General features: G+C 48.7%; 1 protein-coding gene across 1 annotated transcript in view; it reads left to right on the top strand.

Annotated features, from left to right (window-relative positions):
• LOC306936262 (tectonin beta-propeller repeat-containing protein 1-like) overlaps positions 1-12504 on the top strand; it is a 69811-nt gene extending 57307 nt beyond the window's left edge. The window contains exons 18-26 of the mRNA XM_079519753.1: positions 5900-5996; positions 6319-6398; positions 7965-8021; positions 8214-8388; positions 9184-9319; positions 9812-9904; positions 10928-11034; positions 11835-11954; positions 12261-12504. Coding sequence (XP_079375879.1) covers positions 5900-5996; positions 6319-6398; positions 7965-8021; positions 8214-8388; positions 9184-9319; positions 9812-9904; positions 10928-11034; positions 11835-11954; positions 12261-12398 — 1003 coding nt within the window. The 3' untranslated portion in view covers positions 12399-12504. The remainder of the gene's footprint in view (positions 1-5899; positions 5997-6318; positions 6399-7964; positions 8022-8213; positions 8389-9183; positions 9320-9811; positions 9905-10927; positions 11035-11834; positions 11955-12260) is intronic.
• The last annotated feature ends 356 nt before the right edge of the window (positions 12505-12860 follow it).

Raw genomic sequence — 12860 nt, 5'->3', positions numbered from 1 at the left:
CAACCATGACTGGATACACAGACAAGTAAGACCTGTTTACATGTTTACCTGATACAACCATGACTGGATACACAGACAAGTAAGACCTGTTTACCTGATACAACCATGACTGGATACACAGACAAGTAGGGCCTGACTCACACCTTTACATCTAGCATACAACATTGTTGCATGCTAGATGTAAACAAAGGGTAAGTGTCATGGACGCCCCAATGCATCTCCAATGTAAGTCACATGGTTTGACACAACATTTTTGTTGTACAGCTTTCGGCTGTGTTTCGACTGCCCCCCTCCCCCTCATACAATACAAATGTTGTGTCAAACCATGTGACTCCCATTGGAAATTAATTGCGAGCTTGCATCAGTAAACAAGTCTCATGCATCAGCTATACAACAATCTGTTGTGCACATGTGAGTCAGGCCTAAGACCTTGAAAACATGATCATCAGGTATTATTATATAAGGAGGAAGAACTATTTAATTTATTTACAGTATTTGTTAAAATGCAAAATCATTGCAATGCAAAATCATTGCACATAACCACACCAGGGGGTCTAATGAAGTGCCGTCACCTCATAAACACACGAACAACTGGAAAAAATGCAAAAATTGCGGCACTCCATCTTTAACTTCAAGTATACCTAAAGTATAGCTAATACAACCATGATTGGATATACAGACAAGTAAGACCTGCTTAAACTTAAAGTATACTAACCTGTAAAAAAATAACTAACACTAAACCTAATAAAAAACTCAACTAAAAGTAACCATTCAGATAAAAAACTAAACTAAACTATAAACTAGCATACTATCCTTGTAGACTAATGAAAACGAAAACAAGAAGTCAAAACCAAGAAACTAAAAAATAGTGAAACATGCAACATTATAACACTCCCCAGGTGCAACCAACACATGTAGTGGGTTGATTGATCCCTGTCATCAGCCCACATGCAGCCTCGTTTTCCTGGGGCTGAGACAGGTGAATACAATTTACAATTACAATTTAGGCATTGAGCAGACGCTCTTAATCCAGAGCGATTTACATTAAGCAGGAACAAAAAGCATGGCAATACATCACATACATAAAAAGTAGTTATCATGAAACATGCGTAAACTAAGACGTAACAGTGGAATATCTATATAATGAAACTATACATATAAACTATACATATATACTATACTATGCTATACATATGAAGTATTATGACTACATACATTGCAATTCTAGTGCTGTCTACATAACATGCTATAAGTCTGTATCAAATGCTATCTAAGTTTACAAAAAGTGCTATCTAAGGGGGTAGGGCGGGGTTATATTAGTAACTACCCAGCTTAATAATAATTAGACCTAGCTATTTGCTCCCGAGTGGTCTGAATTGAATGTACAAAGCCAGTCCCATCGGTTTCTACATGACCGTTTTGAAGCCACGTTTTTGGCAAATTGAAATCTGCCATCTTTGCAGGGTGCACAATGAAACCAGAAACGACTGCTATCGACTGCAACCACAGAAACCCTAGAAACATCTACTTTATCATTATTACTTTAAAATTGATGGGACCATAATTTACTAAACACATAGCACAACGTTTTAAAAAAATACTTTAATCTAGCAATTACTGTAAGAGGGCTTCTGTGACTCTTTTGGTTCTTTAACCAGGCTAAAATCTAGCTATGAATAACAATATCTCTCTCTCTAATCATGTGTACTGTAAGTGATGACACCATCTTCTCAAATCTGAATCTTTGATTTGTAACACTCTATTATAAACCTCGTTCACTTCCATTGAGTAATTTATACTGCAAGCTGTAAGAGGACTTCAACTCCGGCGCCAGTAGAAACCTTTGTCCATACATATATATTTTAGTCTATTAGCATCCCAACCTGTTGGCCATGAGGATAATGCAAGTGGGCCCCCAAATAATTGGCGGAAACACAAGATTGTATTGATAATTATTACATTAATATCACAAAATGAATGTAAGGGACTATGGCTATTGTTGGGGGGCAGGGGTATCTTGCCTTGACCCCTTGTCTAACATGGACATTACCATTATCGTCCGTCTCGATGCCTCCCTGTTAGCATTCCTCTTCAAATTCTTCCTCTTCCTCGAGTTCGTGTTCTTGGTCCTCTTCCTCATGTCCATGTAGTGGTGGTTGTAGTGTAGTGGTGTAGGTGGTTGGTGCCGCTGCTGCCGCTGCTTCTGCTTTGAGTCTGTCCGTGATGCGTTTATAAAGCATCCTGTCCCCCGGTCCCGGGATCGAGACCGGGACCAACAGGGGCCCGGCGCCGATCACTTCCCTGGCCGCCTTCCTCTGCAGCATGAATACCTTCCGCTCGCTTTCCAGTTCGCGCTCTCTCTGCGTCGCCGCTAGATCCTGCTGCTGGTTCTTGACCTTCCAGTAATTCCTGGCGCGTTGCTCCGCCATCTGGGTGAAGGAGTCGTCCTCACAGAGGCTGGTGCCGGCGAGCTGCTGTGCCAGGCACCGCAGCTCCCGGAGCTCCTTGAGCGAATTCATCAGTATCGGCTTCATCACCTTGATCTCGCGGATGTCGTGGACGACGCCCGCAAGCACGGCCAGCATCTCCTCTTCCCGCTTGAGGATAGTCCTTCGCTCCTGGTCCTGCCGTTGGGCGGCCATTTTGTCAAACATCTTGTTCCTCTTTCGGTCTTCCTGCTCCCGATCCGTGCCCGACAGCTCCCCCTCCTTTTGGTCGTCCTGCTCTCGCAGTTCGGCCGCCAGTTGGTCAGCGATGTAGTCCCTCTTTCGGGCTTCATGGTCGCGCAGCGCGGCTGCTATTTTGTCCGAGACACTTCGCCCTCGCTCTACGGCTGCTATTTTGCCCGAGATAATTTGCTCTCGCTCTGCGCCTGCTATTTCGTCGGAGAGGATTCGCTCTCGCTCTGCGGCTGCTATTTCGTCGGAGAGGATTCGCTCTCGCTCTGCGGCTGCCATTTCGTCAGAGACGGCCGTTTCCTCTCCCTCTGCAGATTCTGTCGTGTCAGAGAGTATTTGCTCTTGCTTTGTGGCTTCTATTTTGTCAGAGACTACTTGCTCTCGCTGTGCGGACGCCGTTTCGTCCGAGACCATGTCCTTCTTTCGGTATAGCTTCTCGCGCAGCGCGGACGTTATTTTGTCGGAGACTACCTGGGCTCGCTGTGCCGATGCCAACCTGTCGGAGTCTACGTCCCTCTTTCGGTCCTGTTGCTCGCGCAGCGCGGACGCTATACCCTCGGCGGCCGTTTCCCTGTCTTGGCCCTGTTGCTTGAATGACTCCAGTGGGTCGGAGATGACCTCCCTCGGCCCCTGCGGCTCTCCGACGTTCTCTTCTACCTTGCTCCACGACAGCGTCTTTGCTCGGTGTGTAAATATGGCGAGTTCCCGCTGCTGCGCCAGGTGCTGCTGCTGGTCCCGTAGGCTCCTCTGCAGCATCCGCTGCTTGAGTTCGGCGTGTGCTTCCCTGCCCTTCATACCGTCGGACGGGGGCGGTCGCTGTGTAAATCCTCGATGATCTTCTGTGACTCTTTTGGTTCTTGAAACGGGATAAAACCTAGCTATGAATAACAATATGCCTCTCCCTCTAATTGTGTATAGTGATGACACCATATTCTCAAATCTGAATCTTTTATATGGGATGGCCAATCAGTTGGTGATGTCATCAAGACAACCGTCAGCGGTTGTCGATGACATCAGACATCCCCATTTATGGGGGTCCTTGAACATAAAACGTTAAGTGAACCACTGTCCTAGTGGACTCCTCAAAGCAAACCAAAAGGTTGGAGCGCACACTAATAGTGGGGAGGTGCTGACCACAGAGCTGACACACTAATAGTGGGGAGGTGCTGACCACAGAGCTGACACACTAATAGTGGGGAGGTGCTGACCACAGAGCTGACAAACTAATAGTGGGGAGGTGCTGACCACAGAGCTGACAAACTAATAGTGGGGAGGTGCTGACCACACTAATAGTGGGGAGGTGCTGACCACAGAGCTGACAAACTAATAGTGGGGAGGTGCTGACCACAGAGCTGACAAACTAATAGTGGGGAGGTGCTGACCACAGAGCTGACAAACTAATAGTGGGGAGGTGCTGACCACAGAGCTGACAAACTAATAGTGGGGAGGTGCTGACCACACTAATAGTGGGGAGGTGCTGACCACAGAGCTGACACACTAATAGTGGGGAGGTGCTGACCACAGAGCTGACAAACTTGACAATAGGAAAGAGAGGACCCACAGCTCGTAGTCACGATGCAAAAACATTGTATTGGGTTACCAACGTTTTGGCAACAAAATGCCTTCTTCAGGGTATGAATAATGAAGAATAGATATTATGACATCCAGTAGTTGGGTCTTATGATAACAATTACACATTTGTCCATGTACAGACATATTGATGCTCCCTGGGAATTCCACCAGTTATAGTTATATATAATCAAGAGACCGGACAACCCCGCCCCCAACTAGTCATTTCAATGGTGTGTGTGTGTGTTTCAGTGGTGTTTGAAGCACCCAGAAGCCTGCCTGTAGTACCACTGTTGGCTATGGTTGGTTGGCTCGAGTGCAGGTCTCAACTGCGAGGTCAACTTTTGCCCCATGACGCATGTCCATGAACGTCCTGCAGTTCCACATGTTGGTGGCAGCCAGACGCTCTGGGGCCTTGCCTTCCACATGTTGGTGGCAGTTAGACACTCTGGGGCCTTGCCTTCCACATGTTGGTGGCAGTTAGACGCTCTGGGGCCTTGCCTTCCACATGTTGGTGGCATTTAGACACTCTGGGGCCTTGCCTTCCACATGTTGGTGGCAGTTAGACACTCTGGGGCCTTGCCTTCCACATGTTGGTGGTAGCCAGCCGCTCTGGGGCCTTGCCTTCCACATGCTGGTGGCAGTTAGACACTCTGGGGCCTTGCCTTCCACATGTTGGTGGCAGTTATACACTCTGGGGCCTTGCCTTCCACATGTTGGTGGTAGCCAGCCGCTCTGGGGCCTTGCCTTCCACATGTTGGTGGCAGTTAGACACTCTGGGGCCTTGCCTTCCACATGTTGGTGGTAGCCAGCCGCTCTGGGGCCTTGCCTTCCACATGTTGGTGGCAGTTAGACACTCTGGGGCCTTGCCTTCCACATGTTGGTGGCAGTTAGACACTCTGGGGCCTTGCCTTCCACATGCTGGTGGCAGTTAGACACTCTGGGGCCTTGCCTTCCACATGTTGGTGGCAGTTAGACACTCTGGGGCCTTGCCTTCCACATGTTGGTGGCAGACAGATGCTCTGGGGCCTTGCCTTCCACATGCTGGTGGCAGTTAGACACTCTGGGGCCTTGCCTTCCACATGTTGGTGGCAGTTAGACACTCTGGGGCCTTGCCTTCCACATGTTGGTGGCAGACAGATGCTCTGGGGCCTTGCCTTCCACATGTTGGTGGCAGACAGATGCTCTGGGGCCTTGCCTTCCACATGTTGGTGGCAGACAGATGCTCTGGGGCCTTGCCTTCCACATGTTGGTGGCAGACAGAGGAGGGGAATGATCTTAGACTCTGTACTTCTCTGTGGTTGAGATGAGAGTGTCTGCTAAACGCAGCCAATGACAGAAGAGACTACTGGAGATGAAGCACTTTTACAGCCAATCACAGCAGTCAGCTGATGAGAGTGGGAGGTGTTACCGCAAACCGCTGACAGTGCTGGGAAACCCTTCTACTGTAAATCAGAAGTTCTCAAACATGTTCGGGCCAAGAACCCCCAAATTAAATAATGTTCAAAACTGTTACAAGATTTTTCTAAATTGTTTACATCTCTCTCTCTCTCTCTCTCTCTCTCTCTCTCTCTCTCTCTCTCTCTGTCTTCCCCCCCCTCTCTCCCCCCCTCTCTCTCCCTCCCTCCCTCCCCCTCCCTCCCCCCCCCCAGGGGTCTCCCCACGGATCGCCCCATGTGGAGTGATGAGAGCGGCTTCAAAGAGTGTACGAAAAGCAGCACACACCCCCCGTCTCCTCGGTGGACCTGGGTATGTGCACGCACGCTCACGCACACACACACACACGGGAAAAAAGGGCAGGGTACATTTACTTTTTCTTTTCTTTCTAATTATTTGTTCGGCCCCAAAAAAAATTGTTTATTGTCATGATTTGTCACCATCCGAGTTGGCTTATTCTGACGGCTTACAGGTCTTTAAATAAATACTTTCTGAAACGTCTATGGGGGGAAAATGAATGGGGAATTCTCTTCTGGTGCCCCCGTCGTTCTGAGAGGGGGCGGGGCTGCGGTGCTCTATATAGAGTGTATATGACACACTTTGACTGACCGCAGTGTGGTCCTGTGGCCTGCAGGTGTCAGAGTGGAGCATAGACTACAACCTGCCTGAGGGAACAGACAACGATGGGTGGCAGTACGCCGCTGACTTCCCCGTGTATGTACTGGAACACTTCCATCTCACTATTATAACTGAACTGGAACACTTCCATCTCACTATTATAACTGTACTGGAACACTTCCATCTCACTATTATAACTGTACTGGAACACTTCCATCTCACTATTATAACTGTACTGGAACACTTCCATCTCACTATTATAACTGAACTGGAACACTTCCATCTCACTATTATAACTGTACTGGAACACTTCCATCTCACTATTATAACTGAACTGGAACACTTCCATCTCACTATTATAACTGTACTGGAACACTTCCATCTCACTATTATAACTGTACTGGAACACTTCCATCTCACTATTATAACTGAACTGGAACACTTCCATCTCACTATTATAACTGAACTGGAACACTTCCATCTCACTATTATAACTGTACTGGAACACTTCCATCTCACTATTATAACTGAACTGGAACACTTCCATCTCACTATTATAACTGTACTGGAACACTTCCATCTCACTATTGTAACTGTACTGGAACACTTCCATCTCACTATTATAACTGAACTGGAGCACTTCCATCTCACTATTATAACTGAACTGGAACACTTCCATCTCACTATTATAACTGTACTGGAACACTTCCATCTCACTATTATAACTGAACTGGAACACTTCCATCTCACTATTATAACTGAACTGGAACACTTCCATCTCACTATTATAACTGCACTGGAACACTTCCATCTCACTATTATAACTGTACTGGAACACTTCCATCTCATTATTATAACTGTACTGGAACACTTCCATCTCACTATTATAACTGTACTGGAACACTTCCATCTCACTATTATAACTGTACTGGAACACTTCCATCTCACTATTATAACTGCACTGGAACACTTCCATCTCACTATTATAACTGTACTGGAACACTTCCATCTCACTATTATAACTGTACTGGAACACTTCCATCTCACTATTATAACTGTACTGGAACACTTCCATCTCACTATTATAACTGCACTGGAACACTTCCATCTCACTATTATAACTGAACTGGAACACTTCCATCTCATTATTATAACTGAACTGGAACACTTCCATCTCACTATTATGACTGTACTGGAACACTTCCATCTCACTATTATAACTGTACTGGAACACTTCCATCTCACTATCATGACTGTACTGGAACACTTCCATCTTATTATTACTCCAGTATAGTTTATTTATGTAACAATTATATTTTATTAAAGTTTATATGTAACAATTCTATATTATTAAAGTTTATATGTAAACAATTTTATTTTATCACTGTGACGAATGACAAGTAGAGTCTCAAGACACAATAGAGCAGAGAGACCCCACAAAGTACATGTTTTAGTTATATATTGATATTCTGATGGCTAGTCCGAGGGCCAGACCTCCAAAACACTCAACACCCAATCTAGAAGCTCACGCGACACGGTGTGAGCTTCTATATCGGCCATGTCCCCCGTGCAGAGGAGGAGAAAAGGAGGGTCCCGGGTGTAGACCCCTGGGGGACCCCGCGTGAGACTTATATCCGCCTGGTTTCCGTTTGTTTCTCGTAGGACTTTCCACGGCCACAAGACCATGAAGGACTTTGTCAGACGCAGGAGATGGGCCAGGTATGTGCACGTCAACGTATGAATGCGCACACACACACCGACACGCACGCACACACACACACTCACTCACCCGGAAAACACGACGGCCACATAACCGAAAGGTCCTTGGTTTGAGTTTTTATTCGGCCGAAAATGAGTTAAAGACATGTGAATGACGTCACCCAGTGTTGTACTGAACCTTTTTGTTTCCAGGAAGTGTAAGATCACTGTGATTGGTCCGTGGCAGCATGTCCCGCCCATCCAGCTGAGTGACATCTCCGTGATGCCGTGTCTGGCCCAGAGCCGGGCGGAGCACGTCCCCGTCTGGGCGCTCAGCGACAAGGGAGACGTCCTGTGTCGCCTCGGGGTCACGCCCCAAGTCCCCGCGGTGAGAATATGACTGCATCTTCTGCAGTGTTGATTCTAAAACAGCAAAGTTTGATTCAGTTTTAGTCGTAGTCTTTTGAATACAATTCTGTTAAATTGACTTTTTAATTAAAGTAACCTTTAACCCACTTTGACTGCTGGGTGTTTTTCACTAAACCTTTGAAGAATCACCCAATATCGTACGTCGCTCCATTCCACGCTCCTCGAGTGCCTTAAATTAGCGCGCACGCATGTCCTAGTGTCGGAAAATAACCCACGATCCATTTGTGACAAACCGTTTGATCGTGTCGCGTTGCGTTGCGTCATCCCATAGGAGTCCATTATGTGGGGATTTTCCACAGGAGCCTCGCGGGGCTAGAAACTGTTTTATATCTTCTTCCGTTCATGTGATTCACACCCGAGGAGTCGGCTAACTCGTGTTCAGCAGTGTATGTGTTTAGTTTTAGTCATATTTTAGTCATCTGAAAAGGTTTAGTTTTAATCAACTATCATAAGAGTTTAGTTGACTAAATCTACAGTTGACAAAAATATATGTTGGCGGTGCCTTGATACAGTCATAATGGCTGATTTTACAGTTGTTCGCATGCTGAAAATAGCCGATTTACAATCACACACAACGTCTCGCAGCGACGCCCCCTCTGCACTGTTATTGGTCAGCTCAGCTATATACAAGTTGACTCCCACTTCCTATGCCAGATGGTCCAATGGGTTTCCCCCAGGTTTTTCTTTTTGAGCCGAATGCAACCGAAAATAAAAAAATGGTGTGCGTGCGTGCATACACTGTGTGATGTCACAGGGAACCTCCTGGCTGCACGTGGGCACAGACCAGCCCTTCAAGTCCATCTCCATCGGCGGTGCCAACCAGGTGTGGGCCATCGCCCGGGACGGGGCCGTGTTCTACCGGGGGTCAGTGTCCCCCCAAAACCCTGCCGGTGAGTGTACTAGGGCTGTCTAAAGAGAGGAGAAGCAAGCATTCAGTTGAGTAGGTCTAGTTCACTTCACAGTAAGATAATATGCGCTGCACGGTTCTGGCAGCAATAGTCTATAGACAAATCTAATCTAATATGCTCATTACTGAGGTATACCATCAACTACACCTGGCCTATAGGGCATGAATCCATGCCCTATGGGCAGTGACCTGTAGAACAGGTGTAGCTAATCAAAAAAGTGTGAAAACTGCACTTCCGGGACTGAAGTCAATGTCGCTACTACAATACGCCACGTTCCGTCAAGACAACAAGCGATGGGTAGTCTGGTATCACATCCCCTCTCCTGTATTGAATTGTATTGTCTCCCCCTGCAGGTGAATGCTGGTACCACATCCCCTCCCCTGTATTGAATTGTATTGTCTCCACCTGCAGGTGAATGCTGGTACCACATCCCCTCCCCTGTATTGAATTGTATAGTATTGTCTCCCCCTGCAGGCGAGTGCTGGTACCACATCCCCTCTCCTGCCAAGCAGACTCTCAGACAGCTCTCCGTGGGAAGGACCTCTGTGTTCGCTGTGGATGAAAACAGTGAGTATTAAACCAAGTGTAAACCACACCAATGCAACTCGTTGAGTTGCATTGGTGTGGTTGACCTTAAAAACTGTTTTGTCCCGGTTTGGGCTTTACTTGTTCAAATGGAACCAAATTGACCTGTTGGACCCGTAAGGGTGCATTTGCACTCTCTCAGAGTTACATACCTGTATAAATGTACACACATGTGCACAGCGTTTAGTGTTTAGTTGAGGGTACATCCATAGATATAAAAACCTATCCTCATTGGCCGCTGCAGTTCATGGGAGGTTCATATTCGGGGAGGCACGCTGTCACTCAAAGTGATCACAGCACGTCTTCTCCGGGACAAACGAACGACCAGAGGGCACACCGATATCCGAACCCACCCTGGGTTTACGAAAAGACCCCCGTACCCCACCTGCCTCTGATTGGCACACACGGACGCTCGCCGTCCCTGAAATGGCGCCCGGGAGACAAACAGACGCTCCAGTCAGCGCCAGAGGCGTCTACCTTTAAATGGGTCGGTACATACATACATACATACATTCTAATAATAATAATAATACATACGATTTATATAGCGCTTTTCTGGGTACCCAAAGTCGCTTTACAGACATTTTAATACAGACATTTTTATTAGAATTGTGTCAAACTAGTTAAAAAGGTTTAAAAGGTTAAAAACTAGAAATCAAAATCAAAAAAGGACAAACAAGAAGGGTGTGTGTGTGTGTGGGGGGGGGGGTTATGTAGGGAAAGCCAGTTTGAAAAGGTGGGTTTTGAGTGTGCTTTTGAACATTTCGAAGGTGGGGGAAGATCTGATGTGAGTTGGGAGTGAGTTCCACAGAGAAGGGGCGGCCACTGCGAAGGCCCTGTCACCCCAAGTGCGTTTGTTGGACTTGTGGGGTTCCAGTTGGTTGGCAGTGCTTGACCTGAGGGAGCGAGAGGGGACATGACGGTGGATGAGTTCAGAGAGGTAGAGGGGGGCCTGGTTGTTGAGGGTTTTGTAGGTGATGGTGAGTATTTTGTCTCCCCCTGTAGGCAACCTGTGGTACAGGCAGGGTCTGACCCCCAGCTACCCCCAGGGGTCAGCGTGGGAGCCCATCTCCAACAACGTCACCAAGGTGTCTGTGGGACCGCTGGACCAGGTACGCACGCACGCACGCACGCACGCACGCCACATTGAGGCAGATGGAGACAGAGTTTTCACTTCCAGTTAATTTTGGGTTCTGTCCGTCGCCTACACGTGTTCCACACCACCACACATAGTGCAGTGCCCGCCGCCTTGACTCGGTGGGAATACACAGTTGTCTAGAACCACCACACAAGGCTCTGGTCAGGCTCTGCCAGTGGACCTAATGAGCCTACAGTAAGTCCCCTAGCTCACATTTCCCAGGCTCTGACTGAGCCAATTGTTTGCCATGGTAACCCCAGCCTTATTCCCAACACCTGCCATTTGATTACGTCATAGTTCACAGTCACTCTTCAGAGATTCTCCACAGACGTTTAACACTGCACAAGGCCTTACACAGACAGACAGACAGAACTACTACAGTTAAAACTAATGACAACGGATATAACGGGTATTGCATACTAGGGTGGGGTATGTATTCTCGATTTTCACTGTTCCCAACTTGCATCGTTCCCAAATAGGCCAGTGCCAGATGTGTTGCAGGCGTGCCTCATTCTGATTGGCCCAGTGCTGTCATCATGTGTTGCAGCCATGGCTCATTCTGATTGGCCCAGTGCTGTCATCATGTGTTGCAGCCATGGCTCATTCTGATTGGCCCAGTGCTGTCATCATGTGTTGCAGGCATGGCTCATTCTGATTGGCCCAGTGCTGTCATCATGTGTTGCAGGCATGCCTCATTCTGATTGGCCCAGTGCTGTCATGTGTTGCAGGCATGCCTCATTCTGATTGGCCCAGTGCTGTCATCATGTGTTGCAGGTATGGATCATAGCCGACACTGTCCAGGGTTTCCCCGCCGAGACAACCGGGGCTGTCTGTCACAGGCTGGGGGTGGGGCCTATGCAACCCAAGGGCCAATCGTGGGACTTCGGCATCGGGGTGAGTGTGACATCATCATCATCATCATCATCATCATCACAGCTCTTCACATGAAGCAGTGCTTCTCAAATCCAGACCTTTTCTGAATCAGGGTCTGTACTGTAAATCTCCAAAGCATGTGTGGCCCACCCATGTGTGGCCCACCCATATCTGACTTTTGGCCTACATAATCACGCATTACATTTCAGTTTGACATAAAGTCATGAATATATTTTGTAAATAATATGATCTCAGAGCTTTGACTTCTGACTGTTCACCCATTATTATTGACAGTGAACTCAGTGATTAACTGTTTGTTTTCCACAGGGTGGCTGGGAGCACATCAGCGTGAGAGGGAACTCCATAGACCGCCCTCCGTTCCCGCCTCTTAGCTCCGCCCTTGCCGGCAGTCCCCGCCCCTCCAGGCCCGAGACACAAGCCAACGGGAACGCAGTGGGCGTGTGACCCCGCCCCGGTGGGCGTGTGACCCCGCCCCGGTGGGCGTGTGACCCCACCCCGGGGGGCGTGTGACCACGCCCAGGGGGCGTGTGACCCCGCCCCGGGGGCGTGTGACCCCGCCCAGGGGGCGTGTGACCCCGCCCAGGGGGCGTGTGACCCCGCCCCGGTGGGCGCGTGTGACCCCGCCCCGGTGGGCGCGTGACCCCGCCCAGGGGGCGTGTGACCCCGCCCAGGGGGCGTGTGACCCCGCCCAGGGGGCGTGTGACCCCGCCCAGGGGGCGTGTGACCCCGCCCAGGGGGCGTGTGACCCCGCCCAGGGGGCGTGTGACCCCGCCCAGGGGGTGTGTGACCCCGCCCAGAGGGGCGTGTGACCCCGCCCAGGGGGGCGTGTGACCCCACCCAGGGGGCGTGTGACCCCACCCAGGGGGCATGTGACCCCACCCAGGGGGCATGTGACCCCACCCAGGG

The sequence above is a fragment of the Electrona antarctica genome (genome assembly GCF_951216825.1).
Source record: "Electrona antarctica genome assembly, chromosome: 14".
NCBI lineage: Eukaryota > Metazoa > Chordata > Actinopteri > Myctophiformes > Myctophidae > Electrona > Electrona antarctica.
The sequence above is the reverse complement of the archived record's forward strand: the minus strand, read 5'-3'. Positions and strand labels throughout refer to the sequence as shown.